The following is a 27,427-nucleotide window of genomic DNA, read 5'->3' as shown; positions in this document are numbered from 1 at the left end:
GGCTCCCCTGGAGCTGGAGTTACAGACAATTGTGAGCTCTATGGATGCTGGGTACTGAACCCAGATCCTCTGGAAGAGTAGAGCCATCTTAACTACTTAGCCATCTCTCCAGCCCTGACATCTCTACTTTAAGTACTGTAACTTTTTTAAAAATGTGGTTTTTTTTGCCAGGCGGTGGTGGCCCACATTTTCAATCCCAGCACTTGGGAGACAGAGGCAGGTGAATCTTTGTGAGTTCATGGCCAGCATGGTCTATAGATGAGTTCCAGGACTGCTAAGGGTACACAATGAAAGTCAAAACCCTGTCTGAAAAAAACACCCCACTTATACATATATGTATATACATATACATACCTATCATTTTAAATATGTGTGTGTGTAATTTTCATATTTGTGATGAGGGTATACATATGTCATGCTATATGTGTGAAGGTCGAGGACAGCCTTGTAGTGTGATTCTCCCCTTCCACTTTTACATGGATTCCAGGATTCAAACAGGTTACCAGGTTCAGCAGCTTACTGCTAAGCCATCTCACCAGTCAAATTACTAAAACTTACAATGTGGTTACCCAATACGATCAAACCTCTGATTGTTCCTCTGGGCAGGCCTGCTTGTTTTGACCTTTTTTTTCCTTCTAAATACTTTTAGAATTTGGTTGGTCATTATTCAAGGGAAAACTTTACTGGCATTTTCCCCCGCATTGGAACTTCTCTGACTTGGTGTCAGAAGAGGACATATCAATTGCATAAAGCCTTTCTGGCTATTGTTTTATGATGTCTCATTTCTGTTGGCCTTCTTTCATATCTGTTAAGAGTCTTGTTTGGTTCTGGTTTCTGTGCTGGGATTGAGCCCAGATCATTGAGCATGTGAAACATGTACTCTACCACTGACACACACCCCAGTCCTTAAGTATTGCAGTGTTATCCAGACCAGCCTCAAACTTATGATTGTTCTGCTTTGGCTCCTGAGTCGCTGGGACTGTAGGCATAGACCACCATATCTAGCTGTTGTTGGTGTTACGGCTAAGGTCTCACACACATACCGAGACGGTGTTTATGCAGTTCTGTCCTTTAATCTGCTTCTCCTGCCTAGGGTTTCCTATCGCACATGTTACAATTTCTGTTATGCTCTCATCTTTGATGTCTTCAGTTAAATAGACCTCCAAATAATGTCTAATTTCAGTAGTCATATGTCTAATTCTGTTTGCTCTTACACCTTATTGTGGGTTTTTATATGTGTATTTTGTGATTTTTTTTCCTATATGTTATATGCACATGTGTTACCATATTTGTAGTAACAGATTAATGATTTGATTTTTCCAATATGTATTTTGTATGTGTGAGTGGGTGTTGTATATATACTTGCATGTGCTGCTGTGCACATGCAGAGGCCAGGAGAGGACATAGAGTATTCGTTTTTTTAACTCTGCCTCATTCCTTTTGAGATGAGGTCTCTCACTGAACTTAGAGCTAGACTGGCAGCTACCAAGTCTCTGTCTCCAACCCCTCCACAGCACAGGGTTACAGGTATAATAGCCACAGAGGTTTTGTGTGTGTGTGTTAGGGATTCAAACTCTGGGCCTTGGGCTTGAGCAGCAAGCACTCTTACCCACTGAGTCATCTCCCCATCCCTGATGACGATTTACCTTTGCCTCAACTAAAGCCTTTGCCTGCCCCAGATCACTCCAGATTTTTTGCCAGAAAAGTAGTATAACTTGAGGGCCCAAACCCAAGTGTCTCATGGTTACAAACAAAGCACAGTATCTTTAGTTCATAATGAGAACTTCAGTTGAGGGCCCCCAAACCTGGAGCTGCAATTTCAATCAGAACGTCTACATGTGATGTGTCCAAGTGATTTTCTGCTTCTTTACAACAGGGTAGGTGGGTTCCCAGGCAGGTGTCCTGAGAGAGAATCTAGGGGCAGCCATGTTGCCTTTCATGACCAGCTTTAGAAATCCTCCAATATCACTTCTGCTACATCTCCTTGTTGAAGTGGTCCCAGATATCATCTAGGTCCTAGGGGAGAAGTCGATCCCATCTGCTGATAGGCAGCATCAGGCTCCTCGAGAGTCATGTGGGGGTAGACATACTGTTGGAGTTCTTTTTAGAGTAGAGTTACTCACAGCAAGGAAAGTAGAGTGGGAGTTTAAGCCTGAGGGCTAACATTTTTCTTAATTTACCTCCTAACCAAGCGAAGTCTAAGCATCCCTGTGTAGGGTGGGCTTTGTAGTTGCTGTTTGTCCATCTCTGAAGGAGGAGGCTTCTGAAAGCTTTCCTTGTGTAGAGGTCCCTCATTTATAGCTAAGGTCCAAGCCTGACTGCAGAACAAGGTGTGCAGATGCTCTCTGAGTGCCCTGGGTCTGTGACTTAATCCTTCAGAACTCAGGCGACTTTGTTTCCATCCTTCAGATATTGCCCTTACTTTCCCCTCAGTCATATATTCTCAAATTTGTTTGCCTCTCATCTCACGTGGTCAGAGTTTCAGCAGACTTCTGACTCACCATATTTCCTAAAATAAAGCTTACAGGGTTATTTTAAAGAATTCCCTTTTAGTCATTAGCAACTCTTCACAGTGTTGCTTCTTAAGAAACATTTCAACTCAACCTAAAGGTGTAGTCTAAAGCACATGGGATAGCCATAACCCCAGTGCTTGGTAAGTAGCTGTGGGAGGATCAAGTTCAAGGTTATCCTCTCTTACATACTGACTTAAGACCAGCTTGAGTTACATAAGACCTTATCTTCAAGTTCCCACTTGAAAGAGAAAAAGAGACAGTTTAATGATGTTCTTTCTAACCAATGCATTCAAAATTTCTTTTTATTAAAAAAAAAAAACTTCAGTATTGATTGTATTCTGTTAAGAATAGAATAACTTAGCCGGGCAGTGGTGGCACAGGCCTTTAATCCCAGCACTCAGGAGGCAGAGACAGGCGGATTTCTGAGTTCAAGGCCAGCCTAGTCTACAGAGTGAGTTCCAGGACACCCAGGGCTGCACAGAGAAACCCTGTCTCGAAAAACCAAAAAAGAAAAAAGAATAGAATAACTTGGGGATGAAAGCATGTCTTATTGAGTAAGAGTGATTGCTCCTCTTGCAAAGGACCCAGGTTCAATTCCCAGCACCCACATGGTGGTTCACAGCCATAGTTCCAGTTCTAAGGAACTGGAAGCCTTCATCTGACCTCCATGGACATCAGGTATGCACGTGGTACACATACATGTAGGCAGGCTAAAAACACACATATAAAATGAATAAATCTAATAAGAACTTTAAAATAAAATGTTTTAAAGGAATGGAATAAATTAGTAATATTTAAAAACATGAGCTAGAAAAACAAGATATGATTTCAAGGGCTGGGGAGAGGGCTTAGACAGGAATAAGCATAAGAACTTGAATTCAGATCCCCAGTAGCCTCATAAACCTTGGGCACATATCTATATATTCACCACTGCCATGATAGGGGAGAACAAGAAAATTAGACAGGAACCCTGTCTCAAAAAATAATTTGGGGGCAGTGATGGATTGTGTAAGACACAGTCCCATCACTCGGGAGGCAAAGACAGGATTTCTGAGTTCAAAGCCAGCCTGATCTAAGAGCAACTTCCAGGACAGCCAGTGCTATACAGAGAAACCCTGTTTTGAGAAACCAAAAGATAAAACAAAGTGGAGAATGATAAAGGAAGACAGCATCAACCTCTGGCCTCCTCCTGCATGAACACAGGCATGTACAGCACATCACTGTCTAAATGCATAGACTTACAGCCCATGACTTCTCCTGGGGAGACGTAAATATTGACTCCAGACCAACAGACCAAAGAAATGATTCTGTCCAAGTCTAGGTGATAAACCAGAGACTGTACAAAAGTTCTTTATAGGAGCATAGGTTACTCCAAGGCAAGTGCATCACAAGAAAGTCCTATCCCAGAAAAGGTGACTACTTCTGGCCTTCTCCCTCCTAGCTGCTGGGGCCTAGAGAGGGCAGCATGGCCACAAGACCACATGCAGCCAGGAATAGGAAACAGTGGCTGAGTCTCAAGCGACAGTCTCATGTCACTCCCTGTCTTCTGCAGGGAATGTCAACAGGGCCATTTCCTTTACCTCAGACCTAGTTATCGATGTTTTGCTTGTTTTGTTGCCATGACTAGATATAGGTCACTATCTCAGTCTGCTCCATGATGGCCTACAGAGAGACATATCGGTCCCAAGAGGAAGTAACTTCATCACAACATGATATGGTTACCATGTGATCACAGCAACCAAGAGTACCTAGCCACTCAGTGACTAACAGAAAGAAATGCCCTTTCACGAGCTCTTGTGCTGACGGGCTGACTGCTAGATTATTTATTAGAGTTAAAGATTTCTTATGTATATGAGTATGTCTTCCTGCATACAAGTGTTCCACACACATGCCTGATGCCCGAAGAGGCCAGAAGAGGGCATCAAATCCCCTGGAACTAGTTACAGGCAGTTATGAGGCACCATAAGGGTGCTGGAAACTAGATTTAAGTAACCTATAAGAGGGGTAAGTGTTCTTAACCACTGAGCCATCTCTCCAGATCCTTGTTAGGACTTTATACATTTGAAAAAAGTATGTTTACTTATCTTTTTTTATAATTACCTTTGAAATTATATGCCAAATAATCCTATACTCCAGCCCTATTTTTTTCACATTTATTTGTTTAGTATACGTGTGTGTGTGTGTGTGTGGGTGGGTGTGTGGGTGTGGGTGTGTGTGTGCCACAAAATACTTATGGAGGTCAGAGGGCAGCTTGCAGAAGTCAATTCTCCTTCCACGATGTGGGACCTAGGCTACAGTAGATGTCTTTATCTATTGAGCCACCTCACTGGCCCCACAGCCCTATTTTAAAACTACACAATGTAAATAAACTCCGACATACACCTTTAATCCCAGCACTTGGGAGGCAGAGACAAGCAGATCTCTGTAAGTTCGAGACTACAGAGTGAGCTCTAGGACAGCTAGAGCTGCGCAGAGAAACTCAAAACAATAACAACAAAAAACAGTGTATAAGTGCTTGTACATATGCTATTGTTAAGTCAAGTGCATGCATGCTGGTAATCCAAGCAGTTGGGAGGTAGAAGCAGCATGAGGACCCAGAGATCAAGGGCATCCTTGGCTGCATAGCTAGTTTAAGGGCAGCCTGGGCTACAAGATACATGAGACCCTATCTTAGAAAGATAGACAGAGCCGGGCACGCCTTTAATCCCAGCACTTGGGAGGCAGAGGCAGGAGGATTTCTGAGTTTGAGGCCAGCCTGGTCTACAGAGTGAGTTCCAGGACAGCCAGGGCTTCACAGAGAAACCCTGTCTCGAAAAACCAAAAAAAAAAAAAAAAAAAAAAAAAGGAGATAACCAGCTCCCAAAAGTTTTCTCCAATCCTCTAAATGCATGCTGTGACATGCACGCACACACACACACACACACACAGAGGGGGTGGGGAGGGGGAGGAGGAGAGGGAGAGGGAGAGGGAGAGAGAGAGAAATATAAGTTTGTAAAGCAAATATTGCTAGTTATTTACTTAGTTGGAGTGTTTTGTTGTTTTGTTTTTGCAGTCCTGAAGACTAAGTTTAGTATCTTGCTACTGAGCTACATCCCCAGATGAGCTAAATCTGGCAAAGGTTATTTTATTTTGTGTCTATGTGGTAGGTGTGTGCCTGTTTGTTTTTGTGTTGCTACAGGATCTCATCTAACCCAGGCTAGCCTCAAACTCACTATGTAGCTGAAGGTAACCCTAAGCTTCTTATTCTTCTGCCTCCACCTCCCAAGTTCTGGGTGTTAACCCCAGGAAGTCATGCTTGCTAGTTAAGCACTCTACCCAACTATGCCAGACCCCACACCCTGAATTAGACTTGTAAATGTAAAACTGGAAGGTTTGATTAAACTATGGAAAGCTATAAAAGAAATGTTAGTTGAAGAAGAGATTATTTCAGAGATTAAAGTAAAATTCTACAGTGACAAACATTGCCTGTGAACCTTGAAGATTCAGGTGTAGGAAAAGAAATGCTAGCAGCATTCCTGTGCTGGAAGTGTAGAATGGATGTCATCAACTAAACTTGAAGAACTAGCCTTGAAGAACTTAGTACTGGAAACACTTTATACCTTCTCCTTAGTGAGCAGACACTGTTCTCTTTCAGACTTCTTGTCCCATCTGGGACACATATGCCTATTGTCATGAGAAAAAGACAGCCCCTCCATGTGTTGGGCTTTGTTAATGACCACTTATAAGTTACAGGTCAGAGAAACTAACAACATTAGTTGTTAGTTTCTGTGAGTCAAAAAAACAAATGTAGTCCAACCTTTTGGGAATAGTGAAAAATGACACCACTTACAGGTATGGCCTGATTCAGAAGTGTACTTGGTGGGGCTTTTCCTTCTTTAAAGATCCTTTACTATTGTTTTAGGGGAAGAAGAGATGGTTCAACGGTTAAGAACATTTGCTTTTCTTCCGGAGGACCTGAGTTCTATTCTGGACCTGTGTCAGGCAGCTGAAAACCACCTATAACTCCAGCTCCAGGAAATTTGACACCCTCTTCAGGCATGGATTCACATGCACAAATACACACACACACACACACACATTTTTTTAAATTTTTTTAGTAATATTCTACCAAATTTAAAGGCATAATTTATATTTTATAATAACTCATAATTAGATTTTTTAAAGTTTTATCATATTTATTTAGTACATGCATGTATGTATGTATGTATGTATGTATGTATGCATGTATGTGTATGGGCCTGTGCGTGCCATATGGACTCGATTTCCTCTTTCTACCCTGAGTTTTGGTGATTAAACTCAGGTCATCTAGCTGGTCATTGAATCCTTTTATCTGCTGAGCCATATCACCAGCCCCTTGGAAGAGGTTTTTGTTTTTGTTTTTGTTTTTTTGAGACAGGGTCTCTCTGTGTAGCCCTGGCTGTCCTGGAACTCACTCTGTAGACCAGGCTGTCCTGGAACTCAGAAATCCGCCTGCTTCTGCCTCCCAAGTGCTGGGATTAAAGGCATGCGCCACCACCGCTCGGCTTTGGAAGAGTTTTATAGAGTGGAATTCTGGTTTCTGTTTTTAACGTTTCTTTCATTTGTGTCATAAATACCTATAAGATCATATCTATTTACTATTTTGAACATTCTGAAGGTACCTTCACAAGTCTATATAACCAGCACTCTGATTTCACCACTCCAGAGAGAAACCCTGTAACCCATAAGCAATAGCTCCCTATCCCTTCTTTCCTCTAGCTCTGTGACTACAATTCTACTTTGTTTCTGTGGCTTGCCCTGTTTAGGTGCCTCATATAAATAGAATCATGCGGTCATTGTTATTTTACATATGGCTTTTATTACCTTAATATTTTTAAGCGCATCAATATTGACAGCAGAATGTTTCAGAACTTTTGTTTTGTTTGTATCAGGATCTCACCATCTATTCTAGACTGGCCTCAAACTCAGTATGTGACCCAGGGTGGCCTGACATTCATAATCCTCCTGTCTTAGCTCCCAGAGTACCGGGATTATGGCCTATGCCATCATATTCGTCTACTTTATTCCCATTTTGTGGGTAAGGCAGGAGTTGTGGTACTGGGGATTGAACCCAGGGCCTCACATATGCTAGGCAAGCCCTCAACCACTGAGCTGTATCCCAGCCCCACTTTGTTCGTTTTTTGTTTGTTTGTTTGTTTTTTGTTTTTCAAGACAGGGTTTCTCTGTATAGCCCTGGCTGTCCTGGAACTCACTCTGTAGACCAGGCTGGCCTCGAACTCAGAAATCCACCTGCCTCTGCCTCCCAAGTGCTGGGATTAAAGGCATGCACCACCACCACCCAGCCGATTTGCATTTTCCTAATAACTAGTGCTAAATGGCTGAGAATGAGTAGTAATTTTTGCTGTATTCAATATGTCGGTCACGTCACTATTTCCTGTTAGTCTTCCAATAGTATATGTGAAAGTCTTTATTGAATTGTTATTGTCTTAAGCAGTCCATGTAGTTCCATTATTCTAGGTATACCTGCGATGACAGGACTGTATCCCTCATTTTATAATGATAAAAATGTGGACCTTTATCTTCCAAATACATTTTAAAATGAACTGATCATAATAACTTTCAGGCCAGCCAAACAAAGATAGTGAAGGGAAGAAAGAGCAAACACTACTTGACTGAGTGCCTTAATGTATGTTATGTAACCTTCCTGGAAACCTTGTGAATTAGTCATTATCCACATACTACAAGTCAAAGAACTTTGACTCAAGGAAGTTAAACACAAACCGTACATGCAACTCTTTTCAGGAAATTTTAATTAGGAAGTACGTTAATTAGGTAATACTCAGAATGAGTGCATTTTAAGTGACACCAAAACTTCATTGTATTATTATTTGTAAGGCTACAGAAGAGAATTATTCCTAGGGACTGTAGTAAATATATTGGGAAAGTAAAGAATGTCTATAAACTTTTTCTGGTATTGATGGGCAACTGGTTGTTAAACTTTTAAAAAGAGGATGTGGGGCTGGAGAGATGGCTCAGCAGTTAAGAGCACTGACTGCTCTTCCAGAGGTTCTGAGATCAATTCTCAGTCTCACAACCATCTATAATGGGATCCAATGCCCTCTTCTGGTATGTCTGAAGACAGCAAAAGTGTACTCATATACATTAAATGAATAAATAAATCTTTAAAAAAAAGGATGTGCCAGGTGTACTGGTACAAGCCTTTAATCCCAGCACTCAGGAGTCAGAGGAAAGTGGATCTCTATCAGCTTGGTCTACATAGGGAATTCTAGGACAGCCAGAGCCACATGATAGACACTCTGTCACTCACAGACAGACAGACAGACAGACAGTTAATTTTCTGTCTTAGGAGTAAGAATTAACATTGCTTTGATACAATACCATGACTAAAAGCAAGGTGAGGAGGAAGGGTTTATGTCACTCACAGTTCTGTACAACAGTTCATCATCAAAGGTAGTGAGGCCAGGAACTCAAGCAGGGCAGGAGCCTGGAGCCAGGGGAGAGTACTACATACTGGCTTGCACCCCCCTGGCCTGCTCAGCCTGCTTTTTTATAGACCCCAGGACCACCAACCCAGTGGTGGTACCACCTACAATGGACTGGGTCCTCCCCCATCAATCACTAATTAAGAAAATGCCCTACAAGCTTGCCTACAAGCCAATCTTATGGAAGAATTTTATTAATTTTGTTTCCCTCTTCTTAAATAACTTGTGCCACGGGCTGGAGAGATGGCTCAGTGGTTAAGAGCACTGACTGCACTTCCAGAGGTCCTGAGTTCAAATCCCAGCAACCACATGGTGGCTCACAACCATCTGTAATGAGATCTGATGCCCTCTTCTGGTGTGTCTGAAGACAGCTTCATATATAATAAATAAATAAATCTTTAAAAAAAAAAATAACTTGTGCCACTTTAACAGAAACTAGCCAGCATATTTTCATAAACAGTGCCTGCATGTTTTCCTGTGACACCTAAGAGTGCCACCCTATCCTTTAAATTAGTTTTAGATATCTGGAGACTGTTTTATTTGTCTATAAAACCTGGGGGTCAAACCTGGTGCCTCATACATATTAGGCACAGCACCGATAGATGATAGATAGATAGATAGATAGATAGATAGATAGATAGATAGATAGATAGATAGACAGATAGATAGATAGATTCATGGATTAATTCATACATGAATAGAAGCATAGGCATTATAAATGGAGGTACTAAAATGTATGGTCATCTGCTAATAGGAATACCTTAACATTAAATTTCTATTTTCTTCAGCTTCTTATAATCATGGCTTTTTCAAGGTGCCTCGTCAGGTTCAGGTCAGTCTCATAATCATGGCTTTTTCAGATGATTTAAATCCTGCAGGGAACAAGATGAGATATGAATGAGTGAGCAGACAGGCCTCTATGGTTAATGTACCCTTCTATCTGTCTTCTCAGGAAATTACTACAATCAAGGTGAGATTCGAAAGAAAGAACTTCTTCAGAGCTGTGCTGTTTTGGGGATTCCACCTTCCCGTGTAATGATTATTGACAAGAGGTAATTTGTCCTTTAATATTGTAGAAGTCCACTGGTAATAAATATACATTGCTACATTGAAAAGACACAAAACCTAATGTCAGTATAAATCGATCTTAACTCAGAAAAAAATCTTTTAATTTGTTGTTTGGTTGGTTTTTCAACCACAAGAGCTATGGTTACAGGTGTGCGCTCTGTATGGATCAAACCCAGGACTTCGAATATACTGTAAGAACTAACTAACTCAGCTGCATCTCCAGCCTCCAGGACCTTCTTGTAAGCTTCCTCTCCCAGGCCTGGAAGCAGCAATTTCTCCAAAGCCTGGCTTTTCTTAGCAGGGAAAAATGTACACTGACTGGTACCTGTGCAGCTGTAGTATTCATGTCTACAGTGCCATTATTTCCCATTGTTACTTGACCTTGGCAATGTAAAAAGCTAGGATGGCTATTAAAGAGTTGAAAGAATCAGGAATTTATACTGATGGTTACAATAAAATGCTAGTGTTTCAGCATTTTAATTTAAAATCCTTGATTTTTACTATTGATTTTTTTCTCCTACACAGACCATCTTGCTTCCAACAACAAAAACATAATTACTCATTTTATTTTCTAATATTGTTAAGAAGTTTATTTAAAAATGAGTGAGATTTTTGTTTTTTGTTTTGTTTTGTTTTTCGAGACTGGGTTTCTCTGTGTAGTTCTGGCTGTCCTGGAACTCACTCTGTAGACCAGGCTGGCCTCGAACTCAGAAATCCGCCTGCCTCTGCCTCCCAAGTGCTGGGATTAAAGGCGTGCACCACCACCGCCCGGTGAGATTTTGTTATTTGTATTCAAAACATGAGATATTGAAAATGAAGGCTAAGCTAGCCAAAGTTACACATACCCTTAGACCCAACATTTGGGAGGCAGAAGTAGACAGGTCTCTGAATTTGAGGCAAGCTTGTCCACCTAACAGTTCCAGGACTCTGTGTGTGTGTGTGTGTGTGCGTGTGTGTGTGTGTGTGTACATAGATATAATTTATTTATATACATATATGTGTGTGTGTGTACATAGATATATTTATTTATATACATATATGTGTGTGTGTGTGTGTGTTTAGTTTTGTTTTTTTGAGATAGGGTTTCTCTGTATAGCCCTGGCTGTCCTGGAACTTTATAGGCCAGGGTGGCCTCCGACTTTGAGATCCATCTGCCTCTGCCTCCTGAATGCCGGGATTAAAGGCAAGCACTACCACTGCACAGCTGAAAGTGGCATATATTAACATTGAGAACCTCATGGAAAGTATACAGTTGTTCAGTCCATAGAAAAATGTGTGTTAGGAAGTCTAAGGAGATAGCTGCACAAGCACGAGGCTCTGAGTATGATCCTCAGCACAGTAAAAGTCAAACTAGTCACACACATCCAGAGTAAGATGAAAGACAGAGACAGGAGAATTTCCAAGAGTGGCAGGCCAGGTAGAGACTCTGTCTTAAGACAGGAAGTGAGCACTGTACACTGTTCCCAAAGCCACCCTCTGAAGATCTTCTCTGACTTACATCTGTGTGGCGTCATAATGCCCATTTGCAAACACTCGTTAAAAAATGAAAAGAACTAAAAAAAATGTAAATGCCATATATACTTTTCTATGAAAATATACTTGGTGCTGCTTACTTACTCAATTTTTACAAAACCAGGCAATGGGTTCAGGAGTGTCACAAAATTTGGGGCTAAAAACTTTCACTATATCAGTTTGTTTTGTGGATTTCAGTTTAGGAGCTTAAAGCTTTCTGTGCCTCACCAGTTTGTGTATATACTTTATTTATTTTGGAAGTAAGTTCTCACTATGTAGCCCTGACTGTCTTAGAACTTGACCCATAAACCAGCCTGGTCTTGAAATCTCAGAGATAGCTCCTGTCTCTGTCTCCCTGGCACTGGCATTTAAGCATTTGCTACCACACCAGATTCCTAAGTAGTAATTTTCAAATGTTTCTTAAAATATTTTGCCTCTAAGGAGGCTGATGGAGAAATTTTGCTATGAGTTCAAGGCTAGTTTAGGGCAACAAAGGGTCAGGGAATGAAGGTACCTGCCTTAAATGTATAAACTGGACAACCTGAGTTTAATTCACTAGAATCATGTAGTATAAAGAGAGAACTGATCCCTGGGAATAGTTCTGTGACACACACATACTCCCACAAAAATAAATTTACATTTTAAAAATTTTAAATTGTAGGCTAGAGAGATGGTCTAGCAGTAAGCACTGACTGCCCAGGTTCAGTTCCCAGCACCCACATGCTAGCTCACAACTGTCTAGAACTCCAGTTCCAGGGAATCTGACACCTTCTTCCAGGTACCTTACATATGTGATGACATACAGACAAACCACCTTTACACACAAATAAAAATAAATCTAAAAACAAAAATTCCAGTCGTGGTGGTGTATACTTTTATTCCCAGCACTTGGGAGGCAGAGGTAGATCTCATTGAGTTTGAGGCCAGCCTGGCCTACATAACTAGTTCTAGGACAGCCAGGGCTACAGAAAGAAACCCTATCTTGAAAACAAAACATGCTGGGCAGTGGTGGTGCACGCCTTTAATCCTAGCATTTGGGAGGCAGAGGCAGGAGGATTTCTGAGTTCGAGGCCAGCCTGGTCTACAGAGTGAGTTCCAGGACAGCCAGGTCTACACAGAGAAACCCTGTCTCAAAAAAAAAAAAAAAAGAAAAAGAAAAAGAAAAAGAAAACAAAACGTGTGTGTGTGTAATATTTGCTCTGCTGTTTTAAAATTATATTTGGTATGTGGTGTGTGTGTGTGTGTGTGTGTATTTGTGTAAGTCAGAGGACAATTTGTGGGAGCTATTCTCTCATTCCATTATGTGGGTACCAAGGATGGAACTCAGATCATCATGTTTGGTGGCAACTGCTATCATCCTGTGAGCCCTGCACCCTACTATTTTTAGAGAATAGAAGCTGGGCAGTGGTGGCGCACACCTTTAATCCTAGCATTTGGGAGGCAGAGGCAGGTGGATTTCTGAGCTGGAGGCCAGCCTGGTCTACAGAGTGAATTTCAGGACAGCCAGGGCTACACAGAGAAACCCTGTCGAGAGAGAGAGAGAGAGACAGAGAGACAGAGAGACAGAGAGAGAGAGAATATAGAGTGATAGATACAGGGACAGTATCTTTACTATAAACTCTATCTCACTATCTCTCAATGCTCACAGTCTAAGAGCTAGCCCTAATTTAGTGTTGGCAAGGAAACTCTAGCCAATGTCTAAGGTGGACTGGTAATTTTGCAAATATATCTGACGTCATATTCTGGAGCATAGAAAGAAGCCTAGGAGGAAGATGTGACTCACTTATCTAAGAAGCACTGCCTCTTGAATAGATTCTGGATACACAAATTGCAAAGGAGCAGGAAGACCTGCCAAGTAAAAACCTCTCCAGGCTGGATGCCTAGAAGGGATACATTGTCCTTACCACTTGTTTATCTTTGTTTTCTACATCTTTCCAACATGCTTGGTTTCCATCTGTTTTGGACTGGGGTGGGGGCGGCTTGTTTCTTGACGGTAGAAGATTAGAACCTGAATGTTGCTGGATAAGACAAGGAAGTGAGTGCTCTAGACACAGGTGGGTATAGATTATACATGAATGCTTGATCTGCTGCGATTAATTAGATAGTTGTAAGAGTATGATGTGTCCTCTCCCATACGGTCACAAAGTGAGTCCAGTGTAGCTCAACAGCATCATCAAAACTCTTCCGTGCTTGTGAAGATTTTACCATAAGGATACTATAATTAGCTTAGCATGGTGGTACACACCTACAATGCCAGCTGAACAAAAAGGATCATGGGTCTGAAGCCAGCCTAGGCAGCCTATCATAATTTATCTTATATTTTCCTGCTATTTGGATTTTTTCTAATGATTTACAATGTTGAGATGTGTTAATAAATCTTTAAACCATTAGATTACCCAGTAACAATCTAGTGAGTCAAAGAATATGACTCACAATGTTTTCCACTTAGTTGGTTTAGAAGCCTTTTTACTGTGCTGGAGACCAGAGCTGAGCCTGTGATGCTTGGCCAGCGTGCTGCTCTGCTCCTCCCCTGCCCTGTGCTGCTCTGCTCCTCCCCTGCCCTGCGCTGCTCTGCTCCTCCCCTGCCCTGCAGTTTTCTTCATCTAGGAGCTAAAGTGTTCTTGCTGTTAATTTTGAGTAATTTTGTTTTTGTTATTGTCATAAATAAGGTTTTTATTGGTCTGTTTTTTTAACTTTTTTATTATGTTTACTGTTTGTTGTGTGTGCCCATGTATGATATACATTCATGCCATGTTATGTGTGTATGTGTACGTGGAGATCAGAAGATAGACTGAAGAAATTGATTCTCCAGAAATCAGGCCAAAATAGCTTGTTCTTTTTCTTTTTAATTTGTATGTGTTTATTTTACATGCTTATGAGTTATAGTTTGCATGGATGTATGTTCTCATGTGTTGAGACACACATATGTATGAGCATGTTCATACACACACACACATAGAAGCCTGGGGTTGACATCATGTGCTACAATTATGGCAGACCATCACACTCAGCTGGCATGTATGTCGGTTCTGGGGATTTCCCCAGCCCCAGAGTAGCCTTTTTTGTTCATATTTTCATTGACCCTCCTTCCAATATAATCTAAGCTTTCTCTAGCTCTCCTACTTTGCTTTCTATTGCTGCGATTAAAATAATAATAATAATAGTAATAATAATAGTAATAATAATATTAATAAATACAACCAAAAGCAACTTAGGCAGAAAAGTATTCAAGTCAGAGGTACCTGCCTAGGGATGGTACTGCCCCCAGTTACTGAACTCTCCCACATTTATCATTAAGAAACTTCCCCACAAGGGCTGGAGAGATGGCTAAGTGGTTAAGAGCACTGACTGCTCTTCCAAAGGTCCTGAGTTCAATTCCCAGCAACCACATGGTGACTCACAACCATCTGCAATGTGATCTGGCACCCTTTTCTGGTGTGTCTGAAGTGTACTCATATGTGTAAAATAAATAAATCTTAAAAAGAAAAGAAAGAAACTGCCCCACAGATATGTTCACATATCTGTGAGCCTCTCTAATGGGGGCATTTTCTCAATTGGAGTTCCCTCTTCCCAGATCACCCTAGCTTGTATCAAGTTGACAAAGAAACAAAACAAACAAGAAACCTGGCACACTAGCAAAGACCATGCAGCTGCTACTGTTTTCTTGCTTCAAAGCTGCGTCCACATTTTTAGTTATTATTCATTTGCCTAGGCTATCATAAATACCAGAGACAGTCAGCCTAAACAAAATATATATTCTCCCAGCTCTTCCTACTGGAAGTAGGAAGACTGGTTTCTGGTGAAGGTCCTCTCCTTTGCAGGTAGCCACCTTCACACCGTGCCTTCATGTGGGGGCAAGCAGGTGGTCAGTTCTACAATTCCATAACTTTAGGCCCTCAGCCTCATGTGTTCATTTAATCTTATTTTCCTTCTAAGAGTCACTCTGGGGGAGAGTGCCTTAACTTACTGTGAACTAAGAGAAAGCACAGTTTAACCCATAGAAATATGCAAGCCTCATAGCATCTCATTTCCTCAGACTCTTTAGATGTGACACAGAGAAAGCTGAGAGGGAAAGGGAAGAAGGAAGCTTTATAGAGGACCTGTAACCTGTGATGATAATAAGTTGATATAAAACCCTTATATCAGTGCCAAAAACATATTAATACATGATCTTGGTTACTCTTGAAAGTGATCCAATTATTTTCCGTTTTTTTAAAGATTTATTTATTTATTTTATGCATATGAGTACAGCACCATTGCTCTCTTCAGACACACCAGAAGAGGGTACCAGATCCCATTACAGATGGTTGTGAGCCATCATGTGGTTGCTGGGAATTGAACTCAGGACCTCGGGAAGAGCAGTCAGTTCTCTTAACCGCTGAACCATCTCTCCAGCCCAATTATTTTCCATTTTACTGATAAAATGTTGAGGCTGAGTTGTTGGCTTAAGGTCACAGGTCCCCACATTCCCTTGGGGACTTGTTCCCCACAATGCAGCATCCAAGATGAGAGACCAGTCCATGGTGGAGAGGCAACAGAGGTCAGCGTTTCTCTCAATCCTGATGGCCCCCAAGTATTGTTCCTCAGACTACAAAGCCCAATATCCCTGAGACTGGTCATCTCAAAGATGACCAGTGCACAGCTGCAGAAGAGTTTCCAGCCACGGACTGTGAGGTTCAGGAAGAGGTCCCCCAGGCTCTCGAGGCCGGCCACTCGAAACAGCAGCAAGCACTTGGTGATGACTGTGAGCCTGGGGAAGTGGAAGCCTTGGCAGTCCCTGGCCTTGGAGATGAGCAGGACGTAGAAGAAGCCCCTAATCACCAAGCAGTTCTCTAGGCGCCCCAGCTACCGACAGTCATCGCGGATGTCAATGCTGGGCCCACAGACCTCTCCACTCGTCAGCCAAAGCAAGAGCGCAGCGGAGAGAAACAGGAGCCCCCACAGTGAGGTCCGGGATACCTCCTCCGGAGCCAGACCCCACCCCTCTATCTGGGATGAAATTCTTCCCTCTCAAAAAAAAAAAAAAACAAAACAAAAAGAAAAAAGCAGAAAAAAGTGTCCAACTCAGTCCTCACTCTCTACTAAAAACAAGAGCTCAGGCAATGATCCTCGAAAGCGATCCTTGAAAGCAGCGTGGACAGGGAGGGTGGCATTTGCAACCCAGAGATGCAGAAGAGGGAGAAAAACTGTACAGAAAGAAATCGCCACAGGCGAAGACAAACGCCCCAAATTGATTTTCTAAGGAATAAAGGGCCATGGTGATGGGCAGCAGCACAAAAATCACCTATTCCCCTTTCCTAGTCTTCCAGCTTAAAAGTGTTGCTCGCCACAAACCATGGAGAGATTTTTTGTAATTCTTTCATAAATTCTTCAATAACCCTAGCTTCAACTGCGGTTCCCCGCTGAGCCAGAAGAGTAGATAGTTGCTTAGCCAGCAACTCCTTACTATGTGCCAAACCCATGGCGTTTACTTACTCCGAAAACTTACCTTCGGTTCATATCCAATAAGTCTCCTGTCCTAATGCGTGCCCCAGAGACGGCCTGTCAGCAATCTTCCTCATCTTTCCGATCTTGGTGGGACCTCCACTTGTGAGCTACACCAGAATAGCTGACTGAGTTCCTTGGATCGGCGGAGGGCTGAGGGCGAGAGAAAGAAAGACAAAGAGTCATCTAGTAAAGAACCAAATGCTATATTTTCAACTGCATAGCTCCCTTTTATACTCCCCGCAAAACAGGAACACAAACAAGAACAAGAATAAAAACAGGAACAAGGATCAAAACAGGAACAAGGAGATACACTCAGCAGCCTACCACCAAAGCTTGGATTTCTCCTTGAGCAGTCTCCTCAGGGAAATGCATAGAGATGGGGGAACAGGCACAACAGCACAGGCGCAGAGGATGGTGACTCACAATGCTGTTGTTCATGCTTGAGCATAGCAACAGATATGCAAACTAGGACAGAAGGCACAGTCTCAGCATTAGAGAACTAAATGATTACTTACAGGGCTCCTTTAAAGGTACATTTTGCTAATTTAGTGAGTCATATAGTAATGCATTAAATAATGCATTAAAATGCATGTTTTAAGATGGGGCACTGTTGTGGACACCTGTAATTTCAGCACTTAGGAGGCAGAGACAAGAGGAATTTAAGTTTAAGGCCAGTTTATACTGTGGTTGGAGGCTAGCCTGGGTTACATAGGAAGACTTTGTCAAAAAACAGAAAGAGAGCCAGGCCTGGTAGTGCACACCTTTAATCTCACCACTCACAGTGGTAGGCGGATCTCTGTGAGTTTGAGGCCAACCTGGTTGAGGACAGAACTAGATAGTAAGGCTGTGTCTCAAAAAACAAAAACAAAACAACAATGACAAAAACAAACACAGCAGTGGTGGCGCACGCCTTTAATCCCAGCACTTGGGAGGCAGAGGCAGGTGAATTTCTGAGTTTGAGGCCAGCCTGGTCTACAGAGTGAGTTCCAGGACAGCCAGGGCTATGCAGAGAAATCCTGTCTCAAAAAACAAAAACAAAACAAACAAAAAAACCACACACAGAGAAAAGCTGCATGGTGGCACACACTTTTGGTCCCAGCACTCGAGAGGCAGGGGTAAAAGGATCTCTGAATTCAAAGCCAGATAGTCTACAGAGTTACTTCCAGCACTGCCAAGTCTACATAGAGAGACCTATCATGAAAAAAAAAAAAAAAAAAGCAAAAGCACAGGAAGAAAAATATAGTTCCACAAATGTTATTAAAGGTCCAGAAAAAGTAAAGCACCGTGCAACATTTGGGGGAAAAGAAAAACAATTGAAGTATAGAATATGAAAGCAGGTGTGGACGGCAACATCACCATGACCGAGTTGGTCAGTTTTCACTGAGCATGTTTGAGTCAACTGAGCCCTAAAGCCTCAGGGTTTTCCTCAACTAAAATGTGAAGCTTTAACGTGCCAGTTGTCTTTAAAATTCTAAGTTAGTGTCTGGTGTAGAAAATTCTAAAGGAGAGTCTGGTGTATTGTGACTGTTTCCTGCCTGTTGGCTTGTTTCTTTCTTTTCTTTTCTTTTCTTTTTTTTTTTTTTTTTTTGTGGTGCTGAGGAAGGAACCCGGGGCCTCATGCAATCTGGGCAAGTGCTCTACCAGAGTTATATCCTCAGCCCCGAAAGTATCTTTCTGAGTCTATTTATTTTCCCATTCTGTCTGTCTACATAATTCTAAGGGTTCAGCACATTAAAACATCTCCCTCTTTCCCAGTGCTTATCTTAACAGCAGTGTGGCATTAGAAAGCCTATGATTTAATAATTTAGCTGAGCAAGGAAATGGAATCTGCTGTCCACTAAGGGGCATAAATTAGGCTGGCTTACTAATACTTCCTGGAATTCTGTTCCAATAAATCCATACAGATCATATAGTGACAGAGAATCCAGGAGACAGAGCATAAAACCATTGGACTGTTTGTTATATATCTCAACCCTTGCTCCTTCTGTCCCAAAACCTTCCTTCTTCAGTAGGAAACCAAAAGAGAGTGTACTTGAAGCCAAAGTGGTTCTGACCTGGCACCCTCTTACATGTGCAAGATTAAAATAAAACCTGTAGTCCTTTCCTCCAAATTCTCAAAGGGCCTGGGCTGAGGTTCAAAGACACGATTTCAGTAGTGCTAGCAAGCTCCTGGCTGCCTAGAGGATGCAAAGGACAAGAATGTTTCCTAGAAAAGAAACCTGCAAAGGAGACCACAGTGGGCCTTCTGATAGAAAGCCACCATGTGAACACTCAAGCTGCTGTCCTATTTCTTTAAAGTCACATTCTTCTGAGAACTAACTGAGGCTGGGCTTCCACATAACAAGATTAGTCAGTACAAAAGAAGTGAGGTGAGTCCAGGGAGGGACCCAATTAAGAAAGTGTGTCTTGTGCTTCCGTTTAGTCTGGTGTGCTAGTTACTTTGCCCTATCAGAGGCAACCTGAGGAAGGAAGGGGTTTGTTGGTTGGTTTGTTTGTTTGGGGTTTTACTTTTTTTACTTATATTTCCAAGGGGATGTTGTCTATTAGGTCAGGGAAGGCAATAGGAGCAGGAAGTAGCTGGGTGCATTTCATCTGTAGCCAGGGAGCCCAGGGTGGTAAATGTTTTTGCTCAGCTTGCCCTAACCCCTTCTCAGACTGGGATTCTAGCCCATGGAATGGTGCCACCCAAATTTAGGATAGTTCTTTTTAACTCAGTTAAGCTAATCTAGATAATCTCTCATGGATATAGGCAAGGATCTGTTTCCATAGTGATTCTAAACCCCATCAAATTGATAATTGTGGAACTGGCAAGATATCTTAGTGAGTAAAGGCACTTGATGCCAAGTAGAAGGACCAAAGTTCATGTCCCAGAACCCAGGTGGCAGAAAGAAGAACTCTGGCAAGTTGTCCTGTGACCTCTACGCATGCAACAAACATATAATCAAATAATATAGGGGGCAGTGTTTAAGATGAACTATAACATGTTTTTAATTGTACTTAATTTTAAATTACATATAGTTTTTTTAGGTGAGAAGACACATGCCAAGGTGCATATGGGGATGCCAGAGGACAACTTTTGGGGGTTGCACTCAAGTCATCAGGCTTGGCAACAAATGTTTTCACCCACTGATCCATCTGGCCAGCCCTTGGTTTGTTTTTTCAGAGACAAAGTCCCATTCTATATGCCTAACTGACATAGAACTTGCTATGAGACAAAGTAACCAGGACAGTAAGTAATAAGTAAATAGTGAGTGCATTGAAGATTCTCCCTCAAAAGAAGAAAAGAGGCTAGAGAGGGCTCAGCAGTTGAGTACTTGGTGCTCTTGCAGAGGACCTGGGTTAAGGTTGCCAGCACACACGGCAGCTTACAGCCATCTGTAACTCCAGGTCCCAAGGATCCTTTGGTCTTAGCTAAGGAGGGCATTAGACACACACCTGGTATACTTAGATACAATAAAACTAAATTTTTAAGTTTGATAAATTACTTAGTTTTTTTTTAATCCAAACTTCAGAAGCAAAATGAGGGCTGAGATGGAAGATGGCTCAGTGTAGGTTCCTGCAAGCTTCACGGCTGGAAGGAAAACCATCTAGGTGAGGTAGGAGTGAAACCTGGTCCAGCCTGACTTAGCAGGTGCTGGGCCAAACTTTTGGAGTCCGACACCTGTTGGTTTATTTTAGCCATATTTAAGCACAGCACAATTTTGGGGGGAAAAAAAGGCTTTCTGATGACAGTTAACTCAGTCCCATGTGAACAGCAAAGCTCAAGGTGTGTTTGCACTGTAACTTTTTACAAAGTACATATGGCTTCTTCCATAAAGATGGGTACTATTGACTCAGAAACAATGCTCAAAATACAGGTCTAGGATTCATGACTGAGGTGAACATAATGCCTGTGGGAGTCAGGATTGGCCTGGCCCTAAGATAACATAAACGTTACTTAGGCTGTTTAAGTGCAAGTGACATCTCTCATAAGGATGGGTTATATGGACTGAGAAGCAATGCTTGAGATTTAAATGGGGCAGGATCTGAAAAACAACAAACAAACAATATTCTGGGGGATATAGCTGAAGCCTGGCCCTACAGATGGCAAAGGGTCACCAGATTATAAACTCCATCCTTTCCCGTGTTCTGGGAGGAAGGCAGGTAAACCTCTTCTTTCTTTGAAGAGATAAGCCCTCAGTTTAACTTCACTGGCCTCTCCAGTGCTTATTTGTGTGCACAAGGACCATTTACCCCATAGTGTTCAGGGGCTAACAGCATCTGCTGTGCAAGCATGAAGGCCTGAATTGGAATTCCCAGCACAAAAATCAAAACACGTGTGCCCATAACCCCCAGTTTTGAGATAGAAGGGTGAAGACAAGATTATGGTACTTGCTGGTCCCTAGCCCAGCTAAAACATGTTCAGCTCTAGGTTCAGTGAGAGACCTTGTCTTCAGGAAATAGAAGACATTGAATAGCCTCTTCTGGCCTCTGCATGTGCAAGGGAAATGCACCTGCACACAGACATGTATATGTATATACTCCACACACACAGAGAAAAATAAGTCCAGAATGAGTAAAATGAAAAGCCTTGGGAGTGCAGTGTGTGAGCTGTTGTTATTGTTGCTATTTTGACCTGTGTTTTAGATTAGCAAATTAGCCTATTTTCTGCACACGCCTGAACAACTTCCCAATAACCTTCCACAAATCCCCACAGTGGAATCACTTTAGTTTTGCCGATGTTTATGACACATTCTTTTCTAGAATGATTCTTGTTGCCAGACACTGGTAACTAGATCTTGGACTCTGTAGCCTCCAGAGATATTAGAAATAATTACTGCATCTTTTTTTTTTTTTAAGTTTGGTTTTTCGAGACAGGGTTTCTCTATGTAGCCCTGGCTGTCCTAGAACTCACTCTGTAGACCAGGCTAGCCTCGAACTCTGGAACTCAGAAATCCGCCTGCCTCTGCCTCCCAAGTGCTGGGATTAAAGGCATGAGAACTGCATCTTATTTTTAAAAAGAGAAGGGGGGGCTGGAGAGATGGCTCAGCGGTTAAGAGCACTGACTGCTCTTCCAGAGGTCCTGAGTTCAAATCCCAGCAACCACATGGTGGCTCACAACCATCCGTAATGAGATTCGATGCCCTCTTCTGGTGTGTCTGAAGACAGCTACAGTGTACTCATAAATAAAAATAAATAAATAAATCTTTAAAAAAAAAAAAAAAGATAAAAAGAGAAGGGGAAAGGGGTTCTCTCTGTTGTTTTTTCTTAACCCTATGCTGAATTAATCAAAAAACAATTTATCTTTTATCATGATTGATTATTTCTCAATTCATGGCTTTTATTCATCACTGATTTTATAGAAATTCACTGACCAAAATAGTTTTTGAAGAGTGGAAAATGCATAGATGTGGTGTTCACACACACACACACACACACACACACGTGCACATGTGGAGACACACAGGCCAGAAGAGGCATCAGATTTCCTAGGATCCAAAGCCGGGATCCAGTCCCTGTGCTTGTGCAGTATGCACACTTAACTACTAAGCCATCTCTCCATCCCTTTGGATACTAAATTTTTATTTACTTAAGGATATCTATGTGGGCTGGAGCTATGTATGGCTCCATGGTTAAGAGCTCTTGTTGCTCTTGCAGTGGACCCAGTTTGGAATCTCAGTGTCTGCATGGTGGCTCACAACTGTCTGTAACTCCAGTTCTAGGAGATCTAGTGCCTTCTTCTGACTTATCAAACATTGCACACACAAGGTAAACATATGTATATCCAGTATAACACTCATGACACAGAAAATAGACATTTTAATTAATAATATCTGTAGTCTCACATGGTTGACACATGCCTGTGATTCCAGCAAAAGTGCTGGAGGTAGTGACAGGAAGATCAGAAGCTCAAAGTCATCTTCAGATGTGTGTAGCAGGTTAGAGGCCAGCCTGGCCCATGAGACTCTTCCTTCCTGAGAGAGAGACAGAGATTGGAGGGGGAAGATCTGTGTCATCTGTATACTTAATGGATTATGTCCCACAGTTAGTGATTTATGCCTATAAGGTCTATATCTGCAAGTTCAGCCAAACATATCAGAATACAGGAGGGAGGAGTCTGTCCGTCTGTCTGTCTATGCACATATATATATATATGATCATACATGTGTGCAGGTATATATGCAAGTATGATGATAGAGGTCAGGAGTCAACATCAGCTGTCCTTCTGAATTCTCCCCACCATATTTTTGAAGACCAGATGTCTCATTGAACCTGGGGCTTTCAGTTCAAGCTAGACTGGCTAGCCAGCACCTCTGAGGGATCCACCTGTCTCTGCTCCCCTAGTAATAATAGATAATGCACAGCTACTTCTGGGGTTTTTGCATGGATAGGGGGATCCAAACTTAAGATCTACACTGAACCATCTCCCCGACCTGATTTTAGGAATTTCTCAAAAACAGTTCTATCAAATCATTTTGCTTTCAGTAATTGAATACTGATTTTTCCTTGCCTATTTCCCAAGTTGTATTCTATAGAAACTTGTACTCTATTATTCAAAAATCCTCTTGGAAACCCTAACTCTTTTTTTTTTTTTTTTTTTGGGTTTTTTCGAGACAGGGTTTCTCTGAGTAGCCCTGGCTGTCCTGGAACTCACTCTGTAGACCAGGCTAGCCTCGAACTCTCGAACTCAGAAATCCGCCTGCCTCTGCCTCCCAAGTGCTGGGATTAAAGGCGTGAGCCACCACCGCCCGGCCGGAAACCCTAACTCTTTAAGATCCCTTTTCCAGGGTTTTGTTTTGATTTTAGTTTTGGATTTGTTGTTGTTGTTTGTTTTTTGGCGGGGTTGATTTTGTTTTTATTTTTTTGGTTTTTTGTTTGTTTGTTTGTTTGTTTGTTTTTGTTTGCTTTTTGGTTTCCTGGTGTTATAGTTTTGTGTTGTTATTGTTGTTCCTAAGCTATGAGTAATTGGGAGTCTGGAAGATATTTTGAGCTTATTAGGTTGTTCATCTTTTTCATTCTATTCTTCTATTTTTGAAATGTTGTATGCAGATTTCTCTGTTGATGAATTTCCAGACTGCTTCTCAATAGAAGCAGCTATTCTATGAATAGAGTCAGCTATGAATAGAGTCAGGGCTGAAGACTGGTTTTGAAGAGCAGAAAAGGGTGTGGATTATCAAGTTGAGGCCATCTGAAGCTTCCGTCTAATGTTATTGTCTTCAGCTCTAGTTCACCAAGTACTTTCTTTGTGTGGAGACATCTATATTTTTAGTTTATTCTCATGTTTACCTCATGGTCCTCCCCTAGAAGCAAAGACAGTTGATACAAGCACTAGAAATACTTGTTGACCTGACTTCCCTTCAAATATGTTACTCTTGGGACCACTCATTGTCTCTAGATCTCATAGCTTCACAATCAGAGATCACCAGGTGCTTCTGGGGCAGGTGAAGCTCCATGTCCAGTTGAATGGCCAAGATATGCCATTCAGTAGGCGGCTGCAGTCCTCGGCAGGCCTGCCTACTCCCATGGTTAGGTTTTTCATTAAAGTTGTTGCTGCTTGATTTTTACTACATTGTTGTTCTCAAGGGAGCTTGAGGAAAAAGAGTGAAGTATCACAAGTATCAAGATGAGAAGTATTTAAGACAGCCTCACTGAGAGTCCAGGCTGGTTTCCATATGTTAATATAGCTGAAGATGACCCTGAACTTGTGATCTTCCTGCCCCTACCTCCTAAATACTAGGATTTCAGGTGTGTGGCACCATGTCCAGTTATGGGGAATGAGGTTGGAAGCCAGGATTTAATGCTAGGCAAGCCCTCTACCAACGGGGCTATAGAAACCTTTCCTTTCCTTTTAGACAGGTACCTACCAGCAGATGAAAGGACAGTAGTAAAGAGTGTGCAGAAACTACAGTGTACTAGAAAGTGCTCCAGGACTCAGGAAATACAAGATCTTGTTGTGGCACCACCATGAACAAGCTGTGTCTCATTTGGCAAATAATTTCTCCTCTCTAGGTTTCTCTTTTCTCATACATAAAATGAAATACGATGATGGTTTTACCTATAATCTCAGGAGGCTCTTCTTCAAGATGGAGGCTATAAGAAAAAGGCTCTTTAAAGACGATATGGGAGTGAATCTTTTTTTTTTTTTTTTTGAGACAGGGAGTACAGTATTCTTTTTTTGGGGAGGGGGGTGTTCAAGACAGGGTTTCTCTGTGTAGCCCTGGCTGTCCTAGAAGTCACTCTGTAGACCAAGCTGGCCTTGAACTCAGAAATCCACCTGCCTCTGCCTCCCAAGTGCTGGGATTAAAGGTGTGTGCCACAACTGCCCGGCTTATGGGAGTAAATCTTAACCTTTGCTTCGGCATTGTTCTCATACTTGGTTTCACAATATTTATTACAATCTGTTGGAGTTTTTTATCATGAGATGACTGTTGATACTGTGCCTACAAAGATGCTGAGTTTTCCCCAAGTAAACTTAAGTATCATAATCTCCTCTTGGGACTCGTCTCCTGAGCAAACTGTTATTTGTGAACTTTTTGTAAGTGACATTGGTTAATGACTAACTGCTCAATTAACAGTACACTTTGCCTCAAAATTCCTAAAGGTTTACGAGTCTAATTCAGTGTAGCATGCATGTTTTGAACATGTGAGACTATAGGTTTGGTCCTTAGCCACAACACAACACACACACACAAGTTCCTTAGTAGCTTCTAAAGACACTATAGGATATGTATTATTCCTTTCCTTAAAAAAGATTTTGTCAGCCAGGCAGTGGTGGCAAACGCCTTTAATCCCAGCACTTGGGAGGCAGAGGCAGGCGGATTTCTGAGTTCAAGGCCAGCCTGGTCTACAGAGTGAGTTCCAGGACAGCCAGGGCTTTACAGAGAAACCCTGTCTCGAAAAACAAAAACAACAAAAGAAAAGATTTTATCAGCCCAGCACCCAGGAAGCTGAGGCAGGCATATCTCTGTGAGTTCGAGGCCAGCCTGACCTACAGAGAGAGTTCCAGAATATCCAGCTCTACACAGAGAAAAAACAAACAAATATTTTGTCAGGGAGCTGGAGAAATAGCTCCATAGTTAAGAGTGCTGGCTGTTCTTCCAGAGGATCCAGATTCAATTCCCAGTACCCACATGTCTGTAACTCCAGTTCTAGGGGATCTGACACCCTCACACAGACTACATGCAGGCAAAACACCAATGCACACGAAAATAAATAAATCTCAATATAGATATAGATATATACATACAGAGAGAGAGAGAAGGGGGGGGGGGGTTATGTCAGGCGTGGTGGCTCATGCCTTTAATCCTATCGAGGCAGGTAGATCTCTGTGTCTACAGCATGAGCTCCAGAACAGCCAAGGCTACATAGTAAGACCCTAATTTTTTAAAAACAAACTTATTTTAATTATGTGTTTGTGTGAGAGAGTATTTGTGAATACAAGCACAGTGATCACAGAGGCCAGAGAAGGCATCAGATCTCCTAGAGCTGGAGTTACAGGTGCGTGTGAGCACCTGTCATGAGTGTTGGACCCAAACCTGGGTCCTCTGCAAGAACTGTACACTCTCTTAACTGCTAAGCTCTTTCTCCAGCCCTTCCTTCTTTTTTCCTTCTCTCCCTTCCTTCCTTTCTCCCTACCTCCCTTCTCCCTTCTTCCTTCTCTCCCCACCTTCTCCTGTCTGTTTCTCTTTTCTGTGTTGATACTAGGATTAAACCCAGGATCTTACGCATGCTAAGGTCTATCACTGACTCTAAAATTCCCATCCCTTTATTCCTCTTTTAAATAACTGGGTTTTGTTTTGCTTGTTTTTTTTGGGGGGGGGTTGTTTTTGTTGTTTTGGGGGTTTTTTTGGTTTTTTTTTTTTTTTTTTTTTGGTTTTTCGAGACAGGGTTTCTCTGTGTAGCCCTGGCTGTCCTGGAACTCACTCTGTAGACCAGGCTGGCCTCAAACTCAGAAATCTGCCTCCCAAGTGCTGGGATTAAAGGCGTCCGCCGTCACCGCCCGGCTTAAATAACTGTTAAAATTAATTTTAGGATTGGAGGTACAATGCCAAGAGTGCTTGCCTGTCTGTCATAGGTTCTGTGGTTCAGTCTTCACCTGCACACACATACAGTAAAATAAATATGTAAATGAATTAAAATTTAAGATAGCTATCCCAGAGGATTTCTTCATCTCCAGAAACTAGATTAAAAATAAAGTTGGGGCCAGGTTTTTACCTTTAATACCAGCACTCGGGAGGCAGAGGTAGGCAGATCTCTGAGTTCAAGACCAGCCTAGTCTACAGAATGAGTTCCAGGATAGCCAGAGTTACACAGAGAAACCTTGTCTCAAAGAAACAAAAGATAGATAGATAGATAGATAGATAGATAGATAGATAGATAGATAGA

The 27,427-nt window shown here is 41.9% G+C and overlaps 1 protein-coding gene across 1 annotated transcript in view; it reads left to right on the top strand.

The window, feature by feature from the left end:
• The window catches only part of Pigl (phosphatidylinositol glycan anchor biosynthesis class L), a 57,147-nt gene that overhangs the window by 4,418 nt on the left and 25,302 nt on the right, over positions 1-27,427 (top strand). The window contains exon 2 of the mRNA XM_028776634.1: positions 9,948-10,047. Coding sequence (XP_028632467.1) covers positions 9,948-10,047 — 100 coding nt within the window. The remainder of the gene's footprint in view (positions 1-9,947; positions 10,048-27,427) is intronic.

The sequence above is a fragment of the Grammomys surdaster genome, unplaced genomic scaffold (genome assembly GCF_004785775.1).
Source record: "Grammomys surdaster isolate TR1022 unplaced genomic scaffold, NIH_TR_1.0 270, whole genome shotgun sequence".
Taxonomy (NCBI): Eukaryota; Metazoa; Chordata; class Mammalia; order Rodentia; family Muridae; genus Grammomys; species Grammomys surdaster.
Note: the sequence above shows the minus strand (reverse complement) of the source record. Positions and strands in the feature narration are given on the sequence as shown.